Source organism: Suncus etruscus, chromosome 8 (genome assembly GCF_024139225.1).
Source record: "Suncus etruscus isolate mSunEtr1 chromosome 8, mSunEtr1.pri.cur, whole genome shotgun sequence".
In the NCBI taxonomy this organism is placed as follows: domain Eukaryota; kingdom Metazoa; phylum Chordata; class Mammalia; order Eulipotyphla; family Soricidae; genus Suncus; species Suncus etruscus.
The window spans coordinates 16,171,596-16,197,064 of NC_064855.1; the positions used below are offsets into that span (position 1 = coordinate 16,171,596).

General features: G+C 53.7%; 1 protein-coding gene across 2 annotated transcripts; it reads left to right on the forward strand.

Moving 5' to 3' along the window:
• Positions 1-620: 620 nt before the first annotated feature.
• Positions 621-24,629, forward strand: BACE1 (beta-secretase 1). Of its 2 annotated transcripts, XM_049778166.1 has the most exons (9): positions 624-1,360; positions 15,258-15,346; positions 16,965-17,181; positions 17,872-18,009; positions 19,149-19,283; positions 21,640-21,741; positions 22,141-22,290; positions 22,590-22,761; positions 23,220-24,629. In XM_049778166.1, exons 1-9 carry the CDS (start codon positions 1,016-1,018, stop codon positions 23,459-23,461), a joined length of 1,590 nt encoding a protein of 529 aa, XP_049634123.1. In that variant the 5' UTR covers positions 624-1,015; the 3' UTR covers positions 23,462-24,629. The 2 variants fall into 2 exon arrangements, with proteins under 2 accessions (XP_049634124.1, XP_049634123.1); XM_049778167.1 differs by lacking the exon at positions 19,149-19,283 and having other exon boundaries at positions 621-1,360.
• The last annotated feature ends 840 nt before the right edge of the window (positions 24,630-25,469 follow it).

Here is a 25,469-nt window from a genome sequence, read left to right on the forward strand (position 1 = left end):
CTTTTGTCAGCAGCTTCCCTGGCTGGGCCTCAAATAGGGTCGGTACCATCATGACCCCTTGGGCATTCTCTCCTACCCACAGGCCCATCCATCCATCTGGCCCCAACCCTCCCTTATCGGGTCCTTCAAGGTTCCCAGTACCCGGGCCCAGAGAGATAGCATGGAGGTAGGGCGTTTGCCTTACATGAGAAGAACTGTGGTTCGAATCCCGGCATCCCATAGGGTCCCCTGAGCTTGCCAGAAGCGATTTCTGAGCGTAGAGCCAGGAGTAACCCCTGAGCACTGCTGTGTGTGACCCAAAAACATGAACCAAAAAAAAAAAAAAAAAAGGCAAAAAGTTTCCATTTTCTCCTCCAAACCACAGCTGGCTTCTATCAGCAACTTCCCTGGCTGGGCCACAGATGGGTCGGTACCATCATGACCTTTTTGGCTTTCTTTCCTACTCCAGGCCCATCCATCAATCTGGCCCCAACATTCCCAGTCCCTATTTAGGCTTCTGCACGCCTCGGATGAGTCCCAGGGCCCCTCACCCCTGCTCCTTAAAGCCCCCCGGGGTGGGGTAGGTGGGGTGCGCGTGCCAGTCTCCCCGAAGCCCGGGGGGGAAAGGCAGCGGCAGACGCTGCTGGGGCGCAGGAGGAGGAAGACGCGCGCAGGGCGCAGAGCGCAGAGCGCAGGGCGCACGGTGCGGGGCGCACGGCTGCAAGGCTTCCCGGGCTCGGCAGAGGGCATCGCGCCCCTTCCCCACGCCGGATGCGGGGCTGGCTGCGTGGGGGAAACTACACTTCCCAGCGATCCCGCGGCAGAGGAAAACCCTCCGGCTTTGACAGCCGCCGCCCCAGCCTGCTGCCAGCCAGCCAGCCGGGCGCTGGGTTCCGGTATCCCAGCCACTCGCAGCCGCCAGGGCCATGCGCGCCCCTCCTAGCCCTGCTGGGCCCCCCGGGCCGGTGGGGCACATGTAGCCAGGCTCGAGTGCCGCCTCCCCGGCCTCGGGGCCTGCGCGCCCCGCCAGAGCCTGATGCCCCGCCTGGAGCTGGGGGCCGGCGATCGAGGCCTTCGGGGGGCCCCGCGTGAGCGCAGAGCACCCCCAAGGCCCGGGCCCGCCGCTATGGCTCCGGCCCTGCCCTGGCTCTTGCTGTGGGTGGGCTCCGGGGTGCTGCCTGCCCATTGCTTGCAGCCCGGGATCCGGCTCCCCCTGCGGAGCGGGTTGGGGGTCTCCCCTTTGGGATTGCGGCTGCCCCGAGAGACCGACGAGGCCTCGCCCGCGCGCAGGGGCAGCTTCGTGGAGATGGTGGACAACCTGCGGGGCAAGTCCGGCCAGGGCTACTACGTGGAGATGACCGTGGGCAGCCCCCCGCAGACGGTAAGGGCCGGGCGTGCAGAGGACTGGGGGAGCAGTGGACTGGGAGAGTAACGTGCTAAGGGGTGCAGAGGGCTTTGCCGCAGAGAGCTTTGGAGGGAGGGAGCGGATTAGGGGAGCAGAGGGTTTGGGGCACCTAGCAGGCTGACCCTGCTCCTCTGGGCTCCTTCTTCTTGGTTCTTCTGGGCTCGCAGAGGTGACCAACCTCATGGCAACAATGATCCACAAAGCATCCCTCTCCCCTCTCCCTTCCACTGAGCAGCCTCCCAGCCTCCCCCAAATCTCCCTTCATTCCCAATATCACACACAGAACCCATGAAAGGACAAAGGAATTGCCCACTGTGGGCCTGGGGGGCCCTGTGAACAGGTGTCAACCCCCTCCCCACTCCCTCCTGGTCCCCAGTCCTCGCCCTCCAGTGGTGTTGGGGAAAATCAGGGTCTAACCAGAGGGCCCAGAACTTTGACAATGTAGAGATTTGAGCACAAGTTGGACTGGCCCAACCCCAGGCCTGGGCTGCCTCTAGCACAGCAAAGTTAGGTTGCTGCAACTCCTGCACTCACTGCAGAACCTCACCCCCATTCTGCTCCCCCTCTGCCTGCTGCAGCTCCACCCCTGCCCCTCGCTGCCTGGGCACAGACCTAAGAGCATTGGGAGGTGGGGGAAGGAAGATGGTCCCTGAGGTGCCGAAACCCTTCAGAAAGGCACTCCTGTAGGCTGAGCGGTCTGAGGTGGGTGTGGGCATAACCACTGGTCCTGCCCTGCTTCCTCAGCATCCTTTGGGACCCTCAGGGCAGCTGGGCTTGCCTTGCACCCCTGGGACTGGAAAGAACAGCCCTAAGCTGACTTCTGTGTGCTGTGGCAATGTCTCGGGGACTCTAAGATGAGGGAACAGAAGGGACCAGCATGTGTTGGTGTGTGTCACCTTGAACCAACCTGCACATCTAGCTGGAGGCCTATCCTTGATGGGCTATGAAGGTGGGGTGTACTTCCCTGACTCCTGTGGGCCCTGGGAGAAAGAAAAACCAACTATGGCCTTCTGGGGAGACCTGGCTCCCATCCCTTCTGATCCCCCTCCCTACTTCCTGTGCCCCTTAATTTCCAAGTCACCGGAGGCTAGATGCAAGCCCCAGCAGCCTGGGAGCAACAGAATTGTCAGGATCTGCTCCTGCTTCTGTTTCTGCCCTGATGGGGCCTGGGACAAGGACACAGAATGGGGCTATGGCACCAACAAGGACTTTGGGGTCAGAGTGAGCAGGGTTCCAGCTCTTTCCTTCCCCCTCTGTGTGATCTTGGCCACATGCTCTGGCTCCCTTACTCCACCTGGCTGGTCTGTGACCCCAGTTGATTCTGAGACCTTCATTGTGAGGCAGTTGAGGAGTGAACTTGGAGGGGGGAACCCCGGTTTTACTGTGGAGGTTTATTATGTTTTGGGGGTCATATCTGGCTGTGCCTTGAGGCTTCTTCCTGGCTCTACACTCAGGAATCACTCCTAGAAGGGATCTGGGGACCCTATGGGATACTGGGGATCGAACCTGAGTTGGCAGCGTAGAAGGCAAGTGCCCTTCTCATTGTACTATGGCTCCAGCCCCCTATAGTGGGAGACTTTGGACCACACCTGGACATGTCCCTGACTTTTGGTCACTGTTTCACTTTTCTCCATCCATCTGGCCATCTCTGCCTCCTCTGGGCTACATTTTAAAAAAAATTGCATGTCTAGATTTTTGTGTTTCATATATGTAGACTCAGAGGATCCATGGACCCGCCCCCCCAGAAGCCCAGAAATGGACAGAAACTATACAAGAAATGCCCATTCCTTCTGCTTCCTTTTCTGGAACAGGAGCCAATGAATTTATTTTCCTGTTTTGGGGTCATACCCCGTGGTGCTCAGGGGTTACTCATGGCTTTGTACTTAGAAGTCATTTCTGGGGGCCGGGCGGTGGCGCTGGAGGTAAGGTGCCTGCCTTGCCTGCGCTAGCCTTGGACGGACCGCGGTTCGATCCCCCGGCGTCCCATATGGTCCCCCAAGCCAGGAGCGACTTCTGAGCGCATAGCCAGGAGTAACCCCTGAGCTTACCGGGTGTGGCCCAAAAACCAAAAAAAAAAAAAAAAAAAAAAAAAAAAGAAGTCATTTCTGGTGGTGCTTGAGGGACCATACAGGATGTCAGGGATCGAACCTGGGTTGGCCGCATGCCAGGCAAACGCTGTGCTATTGTTCCAGCCCCTATTTTCCTTTTTGTATGTGCAGGGTTGGGGTGGGAGGATGGGGGGTTTGGTCACACCCAGCTGTGCTCAGAGAACCCTATGGGATGCTGACGATTGAATCACGGTCAACCGTGTGCAAAGCAGGTACTTCCTGCTGTATTATCTCTCTGACTCCAGGAATAGTGAGTTTCAATTCACGCTGCTCAGGATGCCAAGCCCCGTGCTTCATCCAGCCCATTTCTGCCTCCCCACAATCTGCAAGAAGGTTGTCCTTTCTGCCTCCTGGGGATGCTGAGTGAGCCCCCACCCCATCAGAGTAGTCTGAAAGAATCTAGTGAAACAGAGCAGCTCTTCAAAACCAGAGTTCTGATGGGTGGACACTGAGCATTGATACATATAGGACATCTGACCTGCTCAGAAGAGTACTATGCAGCAAGTGATGCATTGCAGTGGTTCCCAAAGTGGGGGTCCCAGGCTTTGTCAATACAACCTGAGCTGTGTCCATTTGCCAGCCATCCCCCAGGCTTCCTGCATCAAAACCATCAGCTCCAGAGCTCCATGTAAGGAACCCAAAGCTGCAGTATATAGAGAAAAAGCTAGGGCTGGGGAGCTCAGGGAGGTAAGATTGGAGCATACCTCCCCACTGAGTAGGATACTGGAAGAGGTGACTGCATTGTATATGCCCCCTTGGTCCCTGAGTCAGGAGGAAGAGGAGTTGTTCTGGGTGTGTGGGCTGATGTAAGTGTGTGCAGGGAGACTAAGAAAGAAGACTAAGAAAGACAGTAAGAAAAGTCCCAATGCTGGCTGGAGTTGGTGCTGCCTTGCCAAGTTCTCTCACAGGCACAGATCTGAGTATGCAGAGATAAAGGGGAGATGGATTTAGTGGGTGCAGGGGAACAACAGAGGGAATTTGGTGCCTTTTAGCAGAAGGAGCATGGGAAGAAAGAGTGACCACAGAAAACTGTCACAGGGCAAGTGAGGTGTGAGGCTAGTTACAAGGAGGACTGCAAGGAGCAGGGAGACACCTGGTACAGGGCTTGGGGACCAAGGTGGGAAACAGAGGAAGCAGGTTCTGAGGGCCGGATGGGGTCAGTTGGGAGGTGACCGTGGAAATGGAAACCTGGAAGGCTGAATGGGGTCACAGACAAAGATCTGCACTGATGGGTCTGGAGAAGTAGTGCCTTGCCTGTGGCCAACCCAAGTTTGATTCCCAACATAAGATGCCCAGAGCACCACCAGGAGTAATCCTTGAGCACAGAGCCAGGAGGAAGCCCTGAGAATTGCTGGGTGTGGCCCAATAACCATCATTCCTCATCCAAATAAAACTCCATATATTCTGGGAGGGGCCGGAGAGATAGCTTGGAGGTAGGGCATTTGCCTTGCATGCAGAAAGACGGTGGTTCGAATTCCGGCATCCCATATGGTCCCCCGAGCCTGCCAGGAGCGATTTCTGAGCGTAGAGCTAGGAGTAAACCCTGAGCAATGCTGGGTGTGACCCAAAGACAAACAAACAAACAAACAAACATATACTATGAGAGATGACAAAGTTTCTTATATGTTCTTTGTAGGTTAGGTGGTTCTTTATAGTAATTCCTGCAGCTTGAATATAAAAATATCACAGATCTCATCCCCTCACAGAATAGAGCAGGCTTCAGGTTTATTTAACAAGTACCAGGTGACAGATCCCTGAGTGGAAGTCCAGGTCCTTGTTACAACTGAAAGTTGATGGTGGTCAATGTTTGATTCATATTAAATACAAAAGGCATTGTTGCTCCTGGCAGGCTCAGGGGACCATATGGGATGCTGAGAATTGAACTCAGGTATGTCACATGCAAGACAAATGCCCTCCCTACCCTCTGAGCTATGGCTCCACCCCTGCCAGGAGTTAATCATTTCTGAGTGTAAAGCCAGGAGAAATCCCAGAGTACCATAGGGTATAGACCAAAAACCAGGAAAAAAAGCATTGTCAAAAGGCAGAAAATAATCCAGCAGTTAGACTGCCATATGCATCTGATTGGGTACGGGTCCTGGCACCACATGGTGCCCTGACCTCACCCACTGGAGTGGCTTGGATAATCCCTGGCACAAAAGAGCTCCCCAGCACCACAGTGTCTAAGCAACATTTTGTCCTCAGCCCTGACACTGAACTGACAGCACAGTTGGCCAAGACTCACCAGTGAGCTCCATCCCGGGTTTCCTGGGCACCTCTCAGGAGATAAAATGAAATTTCAAAATAAATGAGGGGCTGAGCAATAGTATAGCAAGCAGAGCGTTTGCCTTGCATACAGCCAATGTGGGTTGATTCCCAATATCCCATATGATCTTCTGAGCCCACCAGAAATGATTCCTGAGTGCAGAGCCAGGAGTAACCCCTAAGCACCACCAGATATGGCCTCCCCACCAAAAAACAAACAAAACTAATAATAATAATTAAAGGGCTGGAGAGATAGAGTGAGTGGACCTTGCCTTGCATACAACCAATCCAAGTTCCATCCCCAGCATCCCATATAAGGTCCCCCCCACTCTATCCCCATCAGGAGTGACTCCAGAGGGCAGAGCTAGGAATAAGTCCTGAGCACTGCTGGGTGTGGCCATAAAGCCACAAAAAGGAAAAGTTAAATGGTATTCCTCCTCGCTTCCCAGAAAGATTGGTGGGGCTCCAATATGGAGACCTCTGGGGTGAGGAGAAAGGGATGCAGAAGACACTGGTGGCCCTCAACCCCCAACAGCTCAGCTTTGACGGTTATCCTCTGGATTCTGCATTATGTTTCTTTTTTTAGGAGTTCTGGCACTGACAAGGTCAAAGACACAAGCTCAGAGATGTACCCACAGATAAGAAAAACTAGACGAGTGCCCCACTGTCAAACTTCCCTCTTCTTGGGGGCCTATGCAGAATGGATCAGGGGCACTTTCTGGGTCTCTTTAGTAAGAGAACTAAGGAGAGAGGCTGGGGAGGTAATGTGGGGGCTGGAGCTCTGCATGCAGGAGGCCAGGTTCAATCCCAGGCTCCATATATGGTTTTCCCAGCACCTCCAGAGGTGGTCTCTGAGTACTAATTCAGAAGTGGCCCCTGAACATTTCTGGGTAGCCCCCCCTCTTTTTTTTGTTTTTAGACCACACCTAGCAGCTCTTAGAGGTTACTCCTGGCTCTGCTCTCAGAAATTGCTTTGGGCAGGCTCAGGAAACCATATGGGCTCATGGGGATTGAACCCAGGCTTGTCCCAGGTTGGCTGCGTGCAAGGCAAACACCCTACTGTTGTGTTGTTGCTCTGGCCCTTTTAACCCCATTCTTTTGAAGAAGCTATAAGTGTTCTTCTTTTTTTTTTTTCTTTTTGGTTTTGGGGCCACACCCAGTGATGCTCAGGGGTTACTCCTGGCTGTGCGCTCAAATTGCTCCTGGCATGGGGGACCATATGGGACGCTCGGGGATCAAATCACAATCTGTCCTAGGTGAGCTGCTTGCAAGGCAAAAGCTCTACTGCTGCGCCACCTCTTCAGCCCCACACATTCTCTCTTAGAAGCGGAAAGCTTGGGTGGTTGAATTCCTTGCTTGAGTGCTGGATTTTCTAAACCTGATTTTTTGTTGTTGTTGTTGTTACACTCAGGGGTTACTCCTGGCTATTCAATCAGAAATCGCTCCTGGCTTGGGGGACCAGATGAGACACCTGGGGATCTAAACGCGGTCCGTCCTAGGCTAGCACTTGCAAGGCAGACAGACACTACCGCTCCGGTCCCTGAACCCGATTTTGTACCTCTTCACTGTGTGGATTATTTCCTGTTTCAACATTTGCTTCCTAGATCCTAATTTTGGAGCCCTAGGCTCCACTAGCACAGCAGTACTCAGGGGTTATTCCTGGCTCTATGTTCAGGAATCACTCCAGGCCAGTTCGGGGACAATATAGGATGCCAGGGATTGAGCACAGATCTACCGTTTGTAAGGCAAAGCATTGTGAACTAAGGAAAGGGATACAAGAGATGGCTTCATAGGCTGCGGCTAGGTTTAGCATGCAAGAGGCCCAGATTGCCTCAAAGGCACCCCGTGAGCAATACCTGGAACTAAGCTGGGAGTGGAACTCTGAGTACTGATGGATGTGACCAAATCCCCCTCAAAAAAATTTTTTTTTGGTTTTTGGGTCACACCTATTGATGCTCAGGGGTTACTCCTGGCTGAGCTCAGAAATAATCGCTCCTGGCTTGGGGGACCATATGGGACACAAGGGGATCGAACCTCGGTCCGTCCTAGGCTAGCACTCGGCAAGGCAGACACCTTACCTCTAGCGTCACCGTGCTGGCCCCCCAAATTTTTTTTTTAATGACTACAGAGGGGTCCAATCCCCAGCATCCCATATGGTCCCCCGAGCCTACCAGGAGTGATTCTGAGTACAGAGCCAGGAGTAACCCCTGGGTACCGCCCAACCGCTCCCCCCAAAAAAGCCTACAAAGAGGAGCTGGAGTGATAGTATAGTGGGGAGAGCACTTGCCACAGGTTTAATTCCTGGCATCCATGGTCCCCTGAGCATTGCCAGGAGTGGCTCCTGAGGGCAGAGCCAGGGGAAGCCCTGAACATCACCGAGTATGGCCCCACCAAAAAAAAAAAACCTATGGAGAAAATTCAGGTTGAGCATGTCCATGACAGCACCTGAAGCCATTCACTTATTTCTGTTTGCGGAGGGATGGGGTGGGGACCTGGACTGGGTGAACTGGTGGATCTCAGACACATAGTTACCTGCAGGGCACACAAAGTCAAATGACCCCCAAGGCCCTGCTGCTGTCACTGGTGCCTGTCCAGCCCAGTATCCTCCCAAGGGAATAAGGAATCCCTAGTCTTGGAGGCTCAGGGGATCAGGTGCAAACTGGTTGAACCCACATGCTCTCCAACACCTCTCTAACACCAGCTATCCCAAACAACTGCCCACCCTGTGCCCCACTGGATCCTGGCTGAATGTCTCTTGGATGGCCTCTGGGCTTGGTGAACCCCATAATGATCCTGTCCCAGTTTCAAGAGGAGGCTAGCTGTGTGCCACTGGGGTGCTTTCAGCTAAGGACACAGCACGTGCTGTGTCCCCTGAGACCTCGGTGAACATTTGGATCATGAAGGTGAAGGGGTTGGCAGGAAATTCCTATGGCATCTCATGGCAGTGAATAGGGCTTTCCATGGGGTGCTTGACACCCCCAGGGCTCCCCAGGGAGGCAAGAGGGGACAGGAAATGATACTTCATTCCAAGATGACCCACCAGGCTTCCGTGTAAGATTAGGAAAAGATATAACAGGGCTGGAGTACAGTACAACAGCAGTACAGTTGGTTGATACATGGATAACCTGGGTTTGATCCCTGGCATCCCATATGGTCCGTCCCCTCTGCATCGCCAAGAGTAACCCCTGGGGGCCGGGCGGTGGCGCTGGAGGTAAGGTGCCTGCCTTACCTGCGCTAGCCTAGGAGACGGACCGCGGTTCGATCCCCCGGCGTCCCATATGGTCCCCCAAGCCAGGAGCGACTTCTGAGCGCATAGCCAGGAGTAACCCCTGAGCGTCACCGGGTGTGGCCCAAAAACAAAAAAAAAAAAAAAAAAAGAGTAACCCCTGAGCATCCGCAGGGGGGTGGCCCCAAAAGCCAAAAAAGAAAAGAAAAAGGTGCAGTAATCTAAACACATATGAAAAATGCAGTCAAGATGTGTCCTTGAACAAAGATATGGGGGCTGGACAGAGTAGATGAAGGCAGAGCACTTGCCTTGCAAGCCACCAAACTGGTTTGATTCCCTGCATTCCATATGGTCTCCAGAGCCCCACCAGAGCCAGGAGTAAGTAATCCTTGAGCACTGATGGATGGGACCTCCCACCACCACCAGGAAAAAAAAAATGCCAGAGAGGTAGTTCAGGGGCTGGAGCAGGTTTCACATGCTGGACCTGAGCACTGAAGTCTCCCAAGCACAGCCAGGTATGGTCCCAAAGCGGAACATTAAAAAAGAAAGAACAGGGCCTGGAGAGATAGCACAATGGCGTTTGTCTTGCAAGCAGCCGATCCAGGACCAAAGGTGGTTGGTTCGAATCCCGGTGTCCCATAGGGTCCCCCGTGCCTGCCAGGAGCTATTTCTGAGCAGACAGCCAGAAGTAACCCCTGAGCATCGCCGGGTGTGGCCCCCCCCCCAAAAAAAAAAAGAAAGAAAAAGAAAGAACAGGTGCAAAGAATACAGACTTGTTCCCTGCCCTCAGGAGAAACCAATGTTTAAACTCTGATTGGAAAGTTAAATAGAAACTAGTGCCAGGGGCTGGAGAGATAGAACAGCGGCAGGGCGTTTGCCTTGCATGCAGCCAACCCGAGAGGAAAGGTGGTTCGAATCCCACATCCCATATGGTCCCCAGAGCCTGCCAGGAGTGATTTCTGAACAGAGACCCAGGAGTAACCCCTGATGCTGTCAGGTGTGGCCCAAAAACAAACAAACAAACAAAAAGTTATAAGTTAGTGCCAATAGGGAGAGAACATTCCAGGCAAAGATGAAAACAGAGGACCCGGAGAGATAGCACAGCGGCGTTTGCCTTGCAAGCAGCCGATCCAGGACCAAAGGTGGTTGGTTCAAATCCCAGTGTCCCATAGGGTCCCCCGTGCCTGCCAGGAGCTATTTCTGAGCAGACAGCCAGGAGTAACCCCTGAGCACTGCCGGGTGTGGCCCAAAAACCAAAAAAAAAAAAAAAAAAAAAAAAAAAAAGATGAAAACAGAGGCTGATTTAGAGGTACCAAGGCAGAAGAGAGACAAGAGAGAGGTCCCTGTATTGCACAAGGCTTAGCTGGGTCTTCCCCAGGTCAGGGATCTGAATTTGAACAGCCTCTTCCACTGTGTGTTTTGGGTCATGTGTCTGCTCATGGACGTCCTGCCTTTACTTAGATGGGCTTTTGTGGGGAAGCAAATGCCAGGAGGAACCAGCTTTGAAACTCCAGTCTCATCAGTACAGTGGTGATCCACAGGTCCTCCCCATCACATATGTGCGTCAGAGGGGCACACAGAGACTAGGATCCAGGGGTGTGTGGGAGTGCAATGTGTCCATGGGCGTCCCCACTTCCTGTCCAGGGAGAGAAGCAGGAGCTGAAAAGCCTAGCTTGGGGGTGCAGAGAACCTCTGTATTCTTGGGGTTCTTGTTTATTGTTTGGGGGGACCATACCCATCATTGCTCTGAGGCTATTCCTGACTGAGAGCTGCTGAAGATTAATCCTGGGTTGGCATATGCAAGGCAAATGTCCTCCCCGATGTGCTATTGCTCCAGCCTGCCCTTCGATTCTCATCCAAGTTCTCTGTAACTTTTTTTTTTTTTGGGGGGGGGTCACACCTGGTAGCACTCAGGAATTACTCCTGGCTCTATGCTCAGAAATCGCCCCCGGCAGGTTCGAGAAACCATATGGGGTGCTGGGATTCAAACCAATGTCCTTCTGCATGCAAGGCAAACTACCGCTGTGCTATCTCTCCGGCCCCAAGCTCTGTAACTTGTGTGTGTTAGAGTCACATACAGACCTGGGCCTGTTTCTCCCCCAACCCCTGGGCCACAGAAGCCCAGCTCTACCTCTCAGTGTGACTCCAGGCTTATCTGTGCTTCAGAGGCTTCAGCATGCCACCTCCTACCCCACCCCTCAAAGACTGCAGACCCCGCTCTAGGAGGCACTCACCACAGAACCTGAAGCCTGTCTACGCCGCAAGGAGTTCCCTATTTCTCCCTGATTGGGTGAGGGATAGGGGGCCTGGACAGGTGGGCCTGGCCCTAGGCACTCACCACCCCTTCTTTATGTCTCAGTCTTGGAGCCTAGGCTACAGGTAGGGGTGGGGGTGGGGGACAGGCAAGTGTTCACTGCCCCGTGTGGCTAATAAGCCTCTGTGGGCCGCCAGGGGCACTTTTGTTTGTTAAGTGATTGGGCTGCCCTCACCCTGACCCCAGCTGGCTGCCGGCTCCTGGGCACCTGAGGCAGTTGCCCCAGGGAGATCTGAGTCAGAATGAGCCCTGGGGGTGACTGCCTAAAGGCACAACTCCCCTGTGTAGTTGGGGAAGAGAAAGGAGAAAGCCACATCTGCCACCAACACCCTGTTTCTACACTGCACCCTGACAACTGAACCAATCCATTCATCCCTCTTCCTTCCTCTCACCCTCCCTAGGAATTCAGGAAATAGTTCCTGTCACCATGAGACTCACTAGTGTGAATTAAAAAAAAAAATTAGATGTAAAGCAGGTGAGATTTGAGGTGAAGTGACAGTCGCACAGTTGCAGGGTAGGGGGACAGTTTTCACCTTCTCTTCACTTGATCTTAGCCAAAAGGCTGAGAAGCGATCACCTTCTCTTATGCTTCCATTTGAGTCGGATCTTAAAATACTGAGCTGAGAGCAGATGGGCTTCTGTCTGAGGCTGAAAACAGATGGAGGGATAGAGGGACAGGGACAGCGGGCTAGCAGCAAACGATGGAAGTCAGAGGGCCAGAGGGCTAGCGGGATGAACATGTGATGTGCGGGGCACCAAGGATATTTGAGATACTCTTCAGTCAGGGCAGTCAAGTGTCTCTAGACTTGCTTGTCCAACAGCAGGATGGAGAGACTGAGGTAGCTGGTAGAAGAAAAGCCTGGGTTCCCAAGAAGCTCTCGTGGGTGTTATTTGCTGGGAAGCTGGAACACACCCTTCGGGGCTCAGGGTCATCTTATTGGTTCTATGATCTTGAAACCCTGGGGGCACAGTGGGGAGGGTGTTTGCCATGCCTGTGACCAAACCAGGTTTGACCTCCCATTCTGCAGAGCACCACCTGGAGTAATTCCTGAGTCTGAGCCAAGAGTAATCCTGAGCACTGCCAGGTGTGGCCAAAAAACTAAACAAAACAAAACAAAAAAATCAACAAGGGCCAGAGAAATAGCATGGAGGTAGGGCATTTGCCTTGCATGCAGAAGGATGGTGGTTCGAATTCCGGCATCCCATATGGTCCCCCGAGCCTGCCAGGAGCAATTTCTGAACGTAGATCCAGGAAGAACCCCTGAGCGCTGATCAACAAAATAGTAGGTCCTAGACTTTGCTGAGTGGAAGGCATATATGTTGCCTGAGATGGAAGTGGGGTCTGTCACACACAAAGTCAGAGTCCTGTTCTGCTCACTGCGCTATCTCTCCAGTCCATGTGTGTGACTTTTTTTTTTTTTTTTTTTTTTTTTGGTTTTTGGGTAACACCCGGCAGCACTCAGGGGTTACTCCTGGCACTATGCTCAGAAATCGCCCCTGGCAGACTATATGGGATGCCGGGATTCAAACCATCGTTCTTCTGCATGGAAGGCAAGTGCCCTACCTCCATGCTATCTCTCTGGCCCCATGTGTGAGACTTTTAAGAGGACCAGTTGCTTGGACTTGCACTGGACAGAGACGTGACTGGATTAATCCGAAGAGGGACCATTCCGCCCTGTGGGGAACCTGGGAAGGACAGGTGACAAGCCTTAGAAGTGCTTGTCTGGGGCCCAGAGAGATAGCACAGTGGCGTTTGCCTTGCAAGCAGCCGATCCAGGACCAAAGGTGGTTGGTTCGAATCCCAGTGTCCCATATGGTCCCCCGTGCCTGCCAGGAGCTATTTCTGAGCAGCCAGGAGTAACCCCTGAGCATCACCGGGTGTGACCCAAAAAAACACCAAAAAAAAAAAAAGAAGTGCTTGTCTGAAGCAGCTTGGGGTGTTGCTGGCCAGGCCTGGAAGCTCTGTGGTGGGTGTACCCCTGAGGACAGAGGGAGAGAAGGGTTGAAGCCCTCTGGAGGAGGTGACAGATCAGATGGGGGAATAAGAGGGCTGGGACACTGAGAAGAGGGTCTTGAAGATGTCAGGGGGCTTGGCCAAGTTGAGAGCTTCAGAGAAGTCAAGCAGAGGACAGAGTGGAGCTGGGTCCAGCAGTTGTAGCCCAGGCCCAAAGCTTGTCTTGAGTGCCAGGAAAGCTGCAGTGTCGTAGTAAGAGCTGTGTGATAGTGGAGAGGGAGGCAGGAGGGGTGCAGCTCCATTTTAGAATGGGCTGAGGGGTGAGTGGGAGGTGAAGACTTGAAAGCAGCTTGGCTGAGAACTGGGGTTGGGAAGGGAGAAGAGAGAGGAGGAGGCTGGAGGCGGGTGTGAGATTGAAGAGGTTTATTTTATGTGAGACTCAAGCATTTGTAAATGCCAGAAGCAAAAATCCAGACAGGGTGTTGGTGGGACGGTTGGATCTGCTTGAGGGAAGGATCTGGAATAGGGTAGGGGCCTCAGCAAGGAGAGGGACTGCCCCCAAGGGGAGGCTGCAGCTGAGGCCTCTGCTTGGCTGGCCTGGTCACCCCTTTCCAGGCAGTGTGGGGCTTGGGGGGAATGGGGGCATCCTGGTCTCTGCATCCCTGAGAAGCAGGAAGGGGTGGTGGGATGCCCAAGACACCTAGAGCAGGCTTAGGATAGTGGCTCCTGGTTTACTTCTTGGGGGCCAGAGGAATAGGGGCTCAGTGGAACCTAGTTCCTGGAGTGGTCTGGAAGGCTGATGGGGAGACAGGCCCCCATACCAGAAGCCAGCCTGGCAGGTGGGTGAGTCCTGGAGACTGGGGTAACCACTTGTCAATCACTAGCCCATTGGCCAAGTCCAGTCCTGAATCTCCATCAGGCCAGGGGAGAGGTGGGGAAGGACTAAAGTCAGAGTGGATTCCCCAGTCTTGGAGAATATGGGAGACCAAGAAGCCTCCTGGGGCACAGGATTGAGGTTGGGGTGCAGATTTGCCAGGATCCCCTGTGCAGGAAAATACACTAGGGAGGGGGACCCCGGAGCTCACGATGAGAGGGTGCAGTAGTGAGGGATCCTGTGTCAAGGAGAAAAGGGGAGCACACGATTGATTTATAGAGGACCCTATTTCTGAGAGTAGGCGTGAGTAGGGACCCCTGAGCTGGCCCTGCACAGCCTGAAGGGGTCCATGCTAGAGACAGCACACTAGGTTCCTAAGAAGGTCCTTGTCTCCTTCACCAGTACAGCACCTAGCCTGGGCCCCTATGTCCCTGCCCAGACAGCCACAGAAGGGGCTTTTCTGAAACAAGTAGGCACCCACATGCCATCCTGATTCCTGTGGCCTCCCTTGCCAGGGCCAGCCCCTCAAAGAGCTCTTGTCTTAGCACCTGACGGGGGCCACTAGGAGAACCACAGAGGATGGATAGGGTTGCATGGAGAGGACAGCTCCATAGGGACAGGGTGCCTATGCAGGGGACAGAGGAGGGCTGGACTTTGCACATACATATATGCACATGTGTATATGTGTGTGCACATGAAATATACATGCATGCATGCATTGGCCATGGCTGGACATACCAGCAAACATGGTTCTGTAGACAACTCAGAAGCAGGCAGCACCGGAGTGACAGCACAGTAGTAGGGTATTTGCCTTGCACGCAGACGACCCAGGATGGACCCGGGTTCAATCCCTGGTATCCCATATGATCCCCGGGCCTGCCAGAAGCAATTTCTGAGCATGGAGCCAGGAGTAACTCCTGAGTGCTGCCAGGTGTGGGCCCCCCCCCAAAAAAAATGAACCAGGGCTGAGGCCACATAGGGCAGCCTGAGAACTTCAGGTCCATTCAAATGGATCTGGCACAAGTGGCGGGGGTAGCATAGGGAGTTTCACAAAAGGCCATGCCTCGGAGCAGAGAAGCTGGGAATTGGGGCGAAGGCAGCATTCGGCTCTGACACTCCCTCCTTCTTCCCACAGCTCAACATCCTAGTGGACACAGGCAGCAGTAACTTCGCAGTGGGTGCTGCTCCCCATCCTTTCCTGCACCGCTACTACCAGAGGCAGCTGTGAGTCGGGATGGGGTGCCCCTCAGGCTGTCCTTAGGTCCAGGAGGAAGTGTTGTGCGGGGTGAACAGACAGCCACGAGGTTCTTCAGCATTCAGACAAGCTCTGTCTGGGGGAAGAGAAGACAGAAAGAACCTCAGAAGCTTCCAGAACCACCTCAGGGCCTCGCTCCCTCTGTCTGAGGGATGCGGGGCTTCATTCCAGCACCCTTAGGGTTCTCTGCAGCCCCCTTTGCTGTGACCCTTGAAGCCACTTTGCTAGTTCAAGAGGCAGGAATGAGACCCCTGGGAGAGCCCCCATGGCATCCTGAGCACAGAGGTCCCTCCCCTGCCCCACTCCCAGCAGCCCTGCCTACTGTTAGAATGGGGATAAGGTGAGTTTTTAAGAAAAGGGGGACCAGAGGAATAGCACAGCATGCAGGGCATTTGCCTTGCATGTGGACCATCCAAATTTGATCCTCAGCACCCCATATGTCCCCCCGAGCCCACCATGAGTGATTTCTGAGCACAGAGCCAAGAGTAACCCCCTGAGCACCACTAGGTGTGGCCCCCCCAAAAAAAAGTGGGAAGTGGCGAGGGAACTTCTGATGTATGGAGGTGAAGACACAAGCAGAAGGTTGCTGGATTGTAGACTGGGGTGCAGAGGCAGTGACCGCTCCATCTCCTGAATCCTCAGGCCCCTTCCCCTTTAACTTGCCAATCAGGAGGCAATGGGGCCTGAGAAATCATACAGCGGGGAGACACTTGCTTTGCATGCTGCCAACTTGGGTTCCAATCCTGGTAGCACATGACCCCCTGGCATAGTTTAGTCACTCCTGAGCATAGAGCCAGAAGTAGCCCCAACTATAACCCAAAGCCACAAAAAGATTTTTTAAAAAGATGTTAGGGACCAGAGCAGTAACAGTGAGAAGGGCACTTGCCTTGCACACAGCCTACCCAAATTTGATCCCTGGCACCCCACATAATCCCCTGAGCATCACCAGGAGTGATATCTAAACATCACTGGGAGTGGCTCTACAAAAAAAAAGTATTAGGGAGAAGGTGTGGCCAAGGCCAGGGAATCCATCTGTCCAATCTCTCCTACTGATTGCACACATACACATGCTGGTGGCGATTAAACTTTAAATTTAGGGGCCTGCTGATGAGGTTGCTGTTCTCACATGGTGTTTACCCTGCTCGCTCAGCAAACACACTTGTATGAGGCCCCTCTCCAGACACTCCCCTGCCCTCCGCCTGGCACTGATTCTACCCCGCCTGATGGTGCCACTAGGTCCCAAGGCAGAGGAGAGTCAAAGGCCCCTTTTCTCCCAGAGCTGATGCCACTGCAGACAATGCACAAAGCCTAGGTCTGTTTGGCACATCCCCATCTAGGAGAAGGCACTTGGGACCAGGACCAGGAGACAGAGCCCCACCAGAGCTTATCTGAATGCAAGCTCACTGGGGAGAAGTGCTGCGAGAGCTGTGCAGGAAGGGTCTATGATGCAGCCTCAACACCCCCTAGCTCTGTGGGGCACTTCTGGGAGGGGTTTGGGCACAGGGAGCAAGCTAAGGATGGGATTCTCCCAACCCCCTAGTACTGGCGGTGTATCTCCATGTACCCAGATGTGTTCCTCGCACACAGGTCCAGCACATACCGGGACCTCCGCAAGGGCGTGTACGTGCCCTACACCCAGGGCAAGTGGGAAGGGGAGCTGGGCACCGACCTGGTGAGCATCCCCCACGGCCCCAACGTCACAGTGCGCGCCAACATTGCTGCTATCACTGAGTCTGACAAGTTCTTCATCAATGGCTCCAACTGGGAGGGCATCCTGGGGCTGGCCTATGCTGAGATTGCCAGGGTGAGAGCGATCTACGAACCCTTACAGTGGGGCTGGGGAAGGGCTGCCACATATGGAGCCACAGGAAGGGGACAGATGGACGGACTGAGGAAGTGACTCGCAGTGGTCCTCAAACTATGGCCCGAGGGCCACATATTGTATTTTTATGTTTTGTTTCTTCATTGCAAAATAAGATCTATGCAGTGTGCATAAGAATTCGTTCATAAGTTTTGTTTTTACTAGAGTCAGACCCTCCAATGGTCTGAGGAACAGTGAATGGCCCCCTGTTTAAAAAGTTTGAGGACCCCTGCTTAGAGGAATAGTGAGGAAAGGGGGACGGTTTTGGGTGTCACCTCAATGAGTCAGGTCTAAGGGACACAGATGGGTATGGGAATGATGGTTTGTCCTTGGCATTGTGCCCCTTTTCCCTAAGTCCCAAACACAGCACCCAGGAGTAGCCCCTGAAAACTAGGTATGGTCCCCTCAAAAAGAATCAGATTCACCCTCGCTGGGCCCTCCACCAAAATGAGACAGGCCTGGCCTGTGGAGGTCAGAGATACTTGGGGTCTCAGCTGCTAACCTCCTCCAAATTCCAGTGTCTGGCCTTGTCACTCCCCATAAAGTTTCTGGAAATTCTGGCTCTGCCTGGCCTTGAGCATGGGCAGGAAAGGGGCCTATTCCACCCCAGTTACTCTCTGTCTCTCTCCACAGCCTGACGACTCCCTCGAGCCTTTCTTTGACTCTCTGGTCAAGCAGACGCACGTACCCAACCTCTTCTCCCTGCAGCTCTGCGGCGCTGGCTTCCCCCTCAACCAGTCAGAGGCAGTGGCCTCCGTGGGTGGGAGCATGGTGAGTGAGTCCAGAGGAGGGGGGTCCCCCCTCCCTGATAGCTGGCATGTGCCTATCTCCCTCCCCCCAAGGCTCTGGTACTTTCAGGGCTCTGAGATTAGAATCCAGAGAATCTTCCAGTTCTCCCTGCCCCTTTCCTATATCCATTTCCATCCTCTTCTCCACTGCACTGTTAGAGACAGAGGGTAATGTAATAGTGGATTCCAGAGAACTTTGATAGAGGAAGATTAGAGAAGACAAGGAAGTTTAAAAGGAAATAAAAGCGAGGCCAACCTTATGCCAAAATTATTCAGACTGAGACTGGGGGGGATAACTCAAGGGGCTGGGAGCCAGGTTCCAAAGTTGGCATTGGAAGGCAAAGAGATAGTACAGTGGGTAAGGCGGATGCATTGCACATGGCTGATCCAGGTTCAATCCCTGGATTCCCATATGGTCCTCCAAGCCCTCTAGGAGTGAGCCCTGAGTGCTAAGCTAGGAGTAACACCTGAGCACAGCTAGTATGGACCCAAAATAGATTCCTTAGCCCAGGTTAGTCCTCCAAACACCAGCGGAAGAATTTTCCCCAAGAGCACCAAGCCAGGAGTAGCCACTGAATACTGCTGGGTATGATGCCCAAACAAACAAGATTATTGGATATAATGAGCAAAATATTTGGCCTGTAATACAGTAGGTAGGGCATTTGCATGCACTAACCTGCGTTCAATCCCCTGTATCCCATATGGTCTCCTAAGCAGCACTGGGTGTGGCCCAAAAAGCAAAACAAAAAAACGAGAACAGGGGCCGGGAAGGTGGCGCTAGAGATAAGGTGTCTGCCTTGTAAGTGCTACCAAGGAACGGACCGCGGTTTGATCCCCCGGTGTCCCATATGGTCCCCCCAAGCCAGGGGCGATTTCTGAGCACATAGCCAGGAGTAACCCTTGAGCGTCAAACGGGTGTGGCCCAAAAACCAAAAAACAAAACAAAACAAAAAACGAGAACAGTTTTACAGTTCAGTGTCCTATAAACCTATTAATGAATCAAATGGTGGCTGACTCTAGAGAGTGAAGAAAAGCAAAGGTTTCGGAAAGATAGGGACTGAGCTGGGCCCACTGTCCTGGCCATGCTTTGTTGCGGGCCCGGCCATTCTTCTCTCTTCCTAGATCATTGGGGGCATCGACCCGGCTCTGTACTCGGGCAGCCTCTGGTACACACCCATCCGGCGTGAGTGGTACTACGAGGTGATCATCGTGCGAGTGGAGATCAACGGGCAGGACCTGAGAATGGATTGCAAGGAAGTAAGAAAGCCAGGGGACACAGAGAGGTCTCCCCAACTCCCCGCCCACCCAGGGCATTGAGCAGACAGGCAGGCAGCAGCTCAGGGCTGTAGAAAGCATGGTGATTGCTGAGTCTGAGAGAAGCTAAGTACCACCGGGTTGCAGGCGTGGTGGGGGACTCGTGTATGGGGTGTGGTTGGGTTTTCTGCCCAGGTTGCGGGGTGTCCCCATTGGCTCTGAAGACCGCCTAAGCCCTGGGCTGTCCTGTAACAGGTCTCTGTATCTTATTGCCAGTTTGTCCATCTGTAAACCCGAGGCAGGAACAGTTTTTTCCAAAGACTGCGGTTAAGGGAGAGAAAGTGAATAATGGTGCCTTACAAAAAGCCTGGCACACTGTGGGACTTGGTGAACACAGCTACTGTATTTGCTGGCGTATAAGACGACCCCCTAATTTTGCAGTTCAAACATAGGTTTAGGCCTATATTCACTGCATCAGACAGAGCGTTCCTGTGCTGCATGTGCTGCATGTGTTCCTGTGCTCATCTACCACAGTGAGCCAATCACAACAAGCAAAGGCTCAAAGATTATACTGTAATAGACTTCCTCTCTGACTCTGGCCAATCTGAGCAGGCTTCTTACAATGTAGATTCGGGTCCAGAACATTGTCTAATTTGCATGCATCAAAAGCCTGCTTGGATTGGCTGAGTTAGAGAGGCGGTCCGAGCAGTCTTGCAGTGATTGGTGCAGGATCGAGTTGGAAAATTAGTTTTGTGGCAATGTTCAGACAATTTTCGTTTAGCGGCACATTGCAACATTTTTCGGGATATACTCGGCGTATAGGATGACCCCCAATTTTCGGTTGACTTTTTTTTGTTTCAAAAGTCATCTTATATGCCGGAAAATATGGTAACTTCCTGGGCTGTCCTACCCAGAAAGCCAGCGTCACTTAAGAAGTGGGACGGGCCGGGCGGTGGCGCTAAAGGTAAGGTGCCTGCCTTGCCTGCACTAGCCTTGGACGGACCGCGGTTCGATCCCCCGGTGTCCCATATGGTCCCCCAAGCCAGGAGCAACTTCTGAGCACATAGCCAGGAGTAACCCCTGAGCGTTACCGGGTGTGGCTCAAAAACCAAAAAAAAAAAAAAAGAAGTGGGACCAGACCATGGCAGGCTTCTCTTCTGTTCTGAACAAGGAGGGACACCATTTTGTAAGGACCAAATGGTGTAAACCACATGCTAGATTTCCTCAAACCTAATCCTATTAACACCGTACCAAGCTGAGGCATACTAGGTAGCCTATCAAGGAAGGACACCAGGGGGCAGTAGGAAGGTAGCCCTGGACAATAGCTAATCATTTTAAAGATCATAAAAATGGGGCTGGAGAGATAGCATGGAAGTAAGGCGTTTGCCTTGCATTCAGAAGGTCGGTGGTTCAAATCCCAGCATCCCATATGGTCCCCTGTGCCTGCCAGGAGTAACCCCTGAATACTGCCGGGTGTGACCCCCAAAACAAACAAACAAACAAATCCTCTCCATGCCTTGAGCGGGGTTCATCTCCTTCTAGAGATGACCCTGGCCAGCCAGTTTAGGGGCTGTTGGTAGATGGATTAAAGTATTCAGTTAAAAAAAAAAAAGGGGGGCCGGGTAGGTGGCGCTGGAGGTAAGGTGTCTGCCTTGCAAGCGCTAGCCAAGGAAGGACCGCGGTTCGATCCCCCGGCGTCCCATATGGTCCCCCCAAGCCAGGGGCGATTTCTGAGCACATAGCCAGGAGTAACCCCTGAGCGTCAAACGGGTGTGGCCCAAAAACCAAAAAAAAAAAAAAAAGGAAGTTGGGCCAGAGGCATAGTATAGCAGGGAAGGAGACCAGATTGGAACCCCAACATCCCATATGGTCCTCTAAGCCTTTTAGGAGTAATCCCTGTGCACTGAGCCAGGAGTAGCCCCTGAGCATCACTGGGTGTGGCCTAAAAACAAACCCAAAAAAAAAAAAAAAAAGAAAAAGGACTGAAAAGGACTGAAAGTCCTCCCACCCGTAGTTTATTTTCAAATTCCAGCAAGGTCATCAGCACTTCCTGAATGTCCAGCCCTATCCTACAGGGGCAAACCTGCTCATTCATCCTACCCCTACCCTAACTCAGAGGTACGAACCATTATTGCCCCTCAGTGATGCAGAGGAGATGGGGACACATATGTCAGTGGCCGAGGGGGTCAGCTATGAAGTAGTAAAGCTGGAATGCCCACTGTGGTAACTCCAATCTGCCTCACCCTTTCAGTCCTGGGCCCACAATTCTGTTTTCTGGGGTCCAGCTTCTTGGGCTGGGTATGTCCACGGAGTGTGGCCCCGAGTGTAATTTTTCTGACCCTTATCTCCCTGTTCTTAGTACAACTATGACAAGAGCATTGTGGACAGCGGCACCACCAACCTCCGCCTGCCCAAGAAAGTGTTTGAGGCTGCAGTGAAATCCATCAAGGCAGCCTCTTCGGTGAGGGGCCTGAGCATGGGCTCAGGCAGACTGGGGGGTGGGGGGGTGGAGCAAAGGGAAACTAGTTGTCTGCCCATCACCCTCCTGCCATGGAGTGCCCGGAGTTGTTCTCCATTTGCCTCTATTTGCTCTCACACATCTGCCCTGCCAGAGTCATGAACCCACACACTTCACCAAACCAGGGGGAATCTCTATGCATTTTACAATTTTGGCTCTAATATAAACAAGCAAGGGACCCATGACAGCTGGTGACACTGCCCAGTTTGGTTCACTGTTGTGAGGCTCTAGATTGCATCCCTGGTGCCACATGCACAGTTACAGACACACACATGTAAGCACACGCAGACACCGGTGAGGTGGGGAGGTACTTCCTCATTAGCAGCCTCTTTCCCCACACAGACAGAGAAGTTCCCGGATGGCTTCTGGCTCGGGGAGCAGTTGGTGTGCTGGCAGGCTGGTACCACCCCCTGGAACATCTTCCCCGTCATCTCACTCTACCTGATGGGCGAGGTCACCAACCAGTCCTTCCGCATCACCATCTTGCCACAGGTAGGTCCCTTGCAGTGGGCTAGAGGAGCCCCCTGTCCCCCCTCCTCCCACTATTCACACCATGCAGGAAGAGACATGTAGCCCAGCCTGATTCCCTCAGGGCTCAGGGAGAACAAGGGACAGCCACAGGAGCCCTGGAGGTAGAAACAGACCAGGAATGGGCCAGAGGGGTTCAGGGCTGCCTTGAATGCACAATATCTAGGGGATAAACCTTTTTGGAAATACCACCACCAAAAAAAAAGTAGAGCTGGGCTAAAAGTGAGGTAAGGTGGACTGACCCAGGACTGACTTCTCCACAGCAATACCTGCGGTCAGTAGAGGACGTGGCCACATCGCAAGATGACTGCTACAAGTTCGCAGTGTCACAGTCATCCACAGGCACCGTCATGGGGGCCGTCATCATGGAGGGCTTCTACGTCGTCTTTGACCGTGCCCGCAAGCGCATCGGCTTTGCCGTCAGCACATGCCACGGTGAGCACATCTGGGCTCAATGGGATGGGCACAATGTAGGATGAGTTTTCCTGGGCCATCCATTCCTTCCCATGGTTGGAGGCCCACCATCAACAATCCCTACAGGGAGCGGTTCTGGCCCCAGCCACCATGCATAGGGGAAGGCTCTTGTCCACGCTGTGCTGTGTGCAGGGACCCTGGCTTGTACCTGTCTTTCACCTGGTGAAAGACCCTAAGCTAGAGCAGCCTGAGCGAGCTCCATATCACAGCCTGAGTGAAAGCGACCATGCCTGTCCTCACTGGGGGAGAATGGAGCTGGCAGTGCCATCAGTCATGTGGAGCTTGGACCACTCCTGCCAAGAGGAACGTGCAGGGCTAGCTGTCCCAGCACAGACTGATTGGGGACGGGGTACCCTGTGTCCTGCCTGGAGCCTCGCTGGGCTCCCTGGCTGAGCGTGTCCCTTTCTCTGCCCCCTCAGTGCACGATGAGTTCAGGACAGCGGCTGTGGAGGGCCCCTTTGTCACAGCAGACATGGAAGACTGTGGCTACAACATCCCACAGACTGACGAGTCCACCCTCATGACCATCGCCTATGTCATGGCCGCCATCTGCGCCCTCTTCATGCTGCCGCTCTGCCTCATGCTGTGCCAGTGGCGGTGCCTCCGTTGTTTGCGCCAGCAGCACGACGACTTTGCTGATGACATCTCCCTGCTCAAGTGAGGGGCCGTGGGCTGGGGGCAGGAGGCGGAGACTGAGGGGCCCTGCGGCCTCACACACCCACTCAATGCAGCTGTCCTGACAGAGGCAGAGGTGCCAGCAAGGTATACATGGGGTGGGAAGACAAGGGTCACCTCAGATTGAGCTGGGAAATTCTGCTGCTTGGAACTTTGGCCCCGAGCCCGTGCCCGCCAGCCCTGCTGCACCAAGCCCAAGTGCTCTCTCTTGCCAGTCCATGTGGGAGGTGGCAGGTGGGACCCCAGCAGGGGAGAATAGGGACCCTCCTGGCCCATCCAGGTCCATCAGGAGGAGCCTGCGGTAGCTTTAGCCAGAGTTTGTCCAAAGCCTGGTATGAACCGAGACCGTAGGGCAGAATCCTGGGACTGATGGTGCAGCCACCCAAGGCCACAGGACAAAGGAGAGGCCGCTGGGACCTCAGGGAGAGTCTGGGAGGAACCTGTTAGAGTGGCCTCCTGAGGTGCATTCAGGCTGGAGGCTTGACCAAACATGCAGTGGGAAGGATTTGTTGAGCTCACACGCTCCTTTTAGCTCCCAGAAAAGTGCCCGCTGAGATGCTCCCCTGGAGCAGTGAATTCCTGCAGCTGCTCCCATGTGCAACCCCAGCCCTGCATTCCTGCCGCACCCCCATGCCCGAGGGGGCACCACAGGGTGCTGTTTTCCTGATTGCTTGTCCCCTCCCATCCGCCATCTTTACCCTTCTGGAGCTTTGCCACTCGGGTGCCAGGAGGGAAGGCGAAGGTGGAGGACACTGCCGAGGCTCCCCCTGCACAGCTGTAGCAGTAGTGAGCAAACCTGCAGGCAGCAGCAGCCTGGCTGCCTTCTTCCCTTCGCCCCCAGCCCCTCTGCCTGGCCCTAGTATTAGCTCCAGAGGGTCAGAACACGGGGTGAGCAGGACTGGGACGAAGGCTGCCTGAAAGGGGTGTGTGGCCTGGGCCCAATCTCCTTCACCACCGGGGCCCCAGGGCCCCATTCCCTGCTCCCCTCTCCTGGGAGGTGGGCCCCAGGCTGGCTCAGCCAACTAATGCCAGTGCTAGTCAAAGAGCTCCCTTCCCCCGGCCAACCTGCGGGGGGGCCTGGAGCTGGGAGTCCACCTAATGAGAGGGAGAGATGCCCACAAGCCATAAACCAATAAAACGAGAATCATGAGTCAGTTCTGTTACTGGGTTCTCTTCATTGCCACCGCACTTGGTGCTGCCTGGCTGCCTGGGAGCCCCCTCAGAAACACAGAGCCGGGCGAGCAGGCAGGAAGGCCAGGGGACTGTCCACTTGCAGCCCAGAACTTCCTGTGTAAAATAAACCTCCGCAGTGGCTACGTGACATGAAAACACTGCCTGCTCTGTGATCTCTACCCACTGGCGCAGGGAAATTGGCTTTTCCTTCCCTGCTCTTCCCAGGGCATACAGCCGACCCTACCACCACCAGGTCCCACCGTCCCATTGTTTTTAAGAGAAAACGCGGATGTAGGTTTATGCTTGCAGGAAGTGACTTCCTTGCCACCCAGAACTCTTCAGTGTACAAAGAAATTCTTGACAACAGCTTCTGCTTGTAAAAATATGTATTATATATCTCTATTTTTAAATTCTACTCCAGAACGACGACTGTCCAATTTCCTCTCACTGCTTCTGCGACCTTCCCCAGGGGTGGGTAGGGCTTTGCCATGTGTAGGAGGGAGGGGGTGGCAAGGAGACAGGGCTAGAGCCCAAACTTAAATGTCTTTTTTTTTTTTTTTTGGTGCCACAACTGGCGGTGCTCAGGGGTTACTCCTGAGCTCAGAAATTTCTCCTGGCAGGCTCAGGGGATCATATGGTATGCCGGGGATTGAACTCAGGCCATCCACATGCAAGGAAATTCCCTACCCACTGTGCTCTCTGGCCCCTAAATGTTGCTTTTTGATTTATTCCAAATTAGGAAGAGAAAAGAGCAGTGAAGGAGGCTCTGTTCCCTGCCCCAACACCACCTGCCACCCTCTTGGCTTTCAGGGACAGGGCCC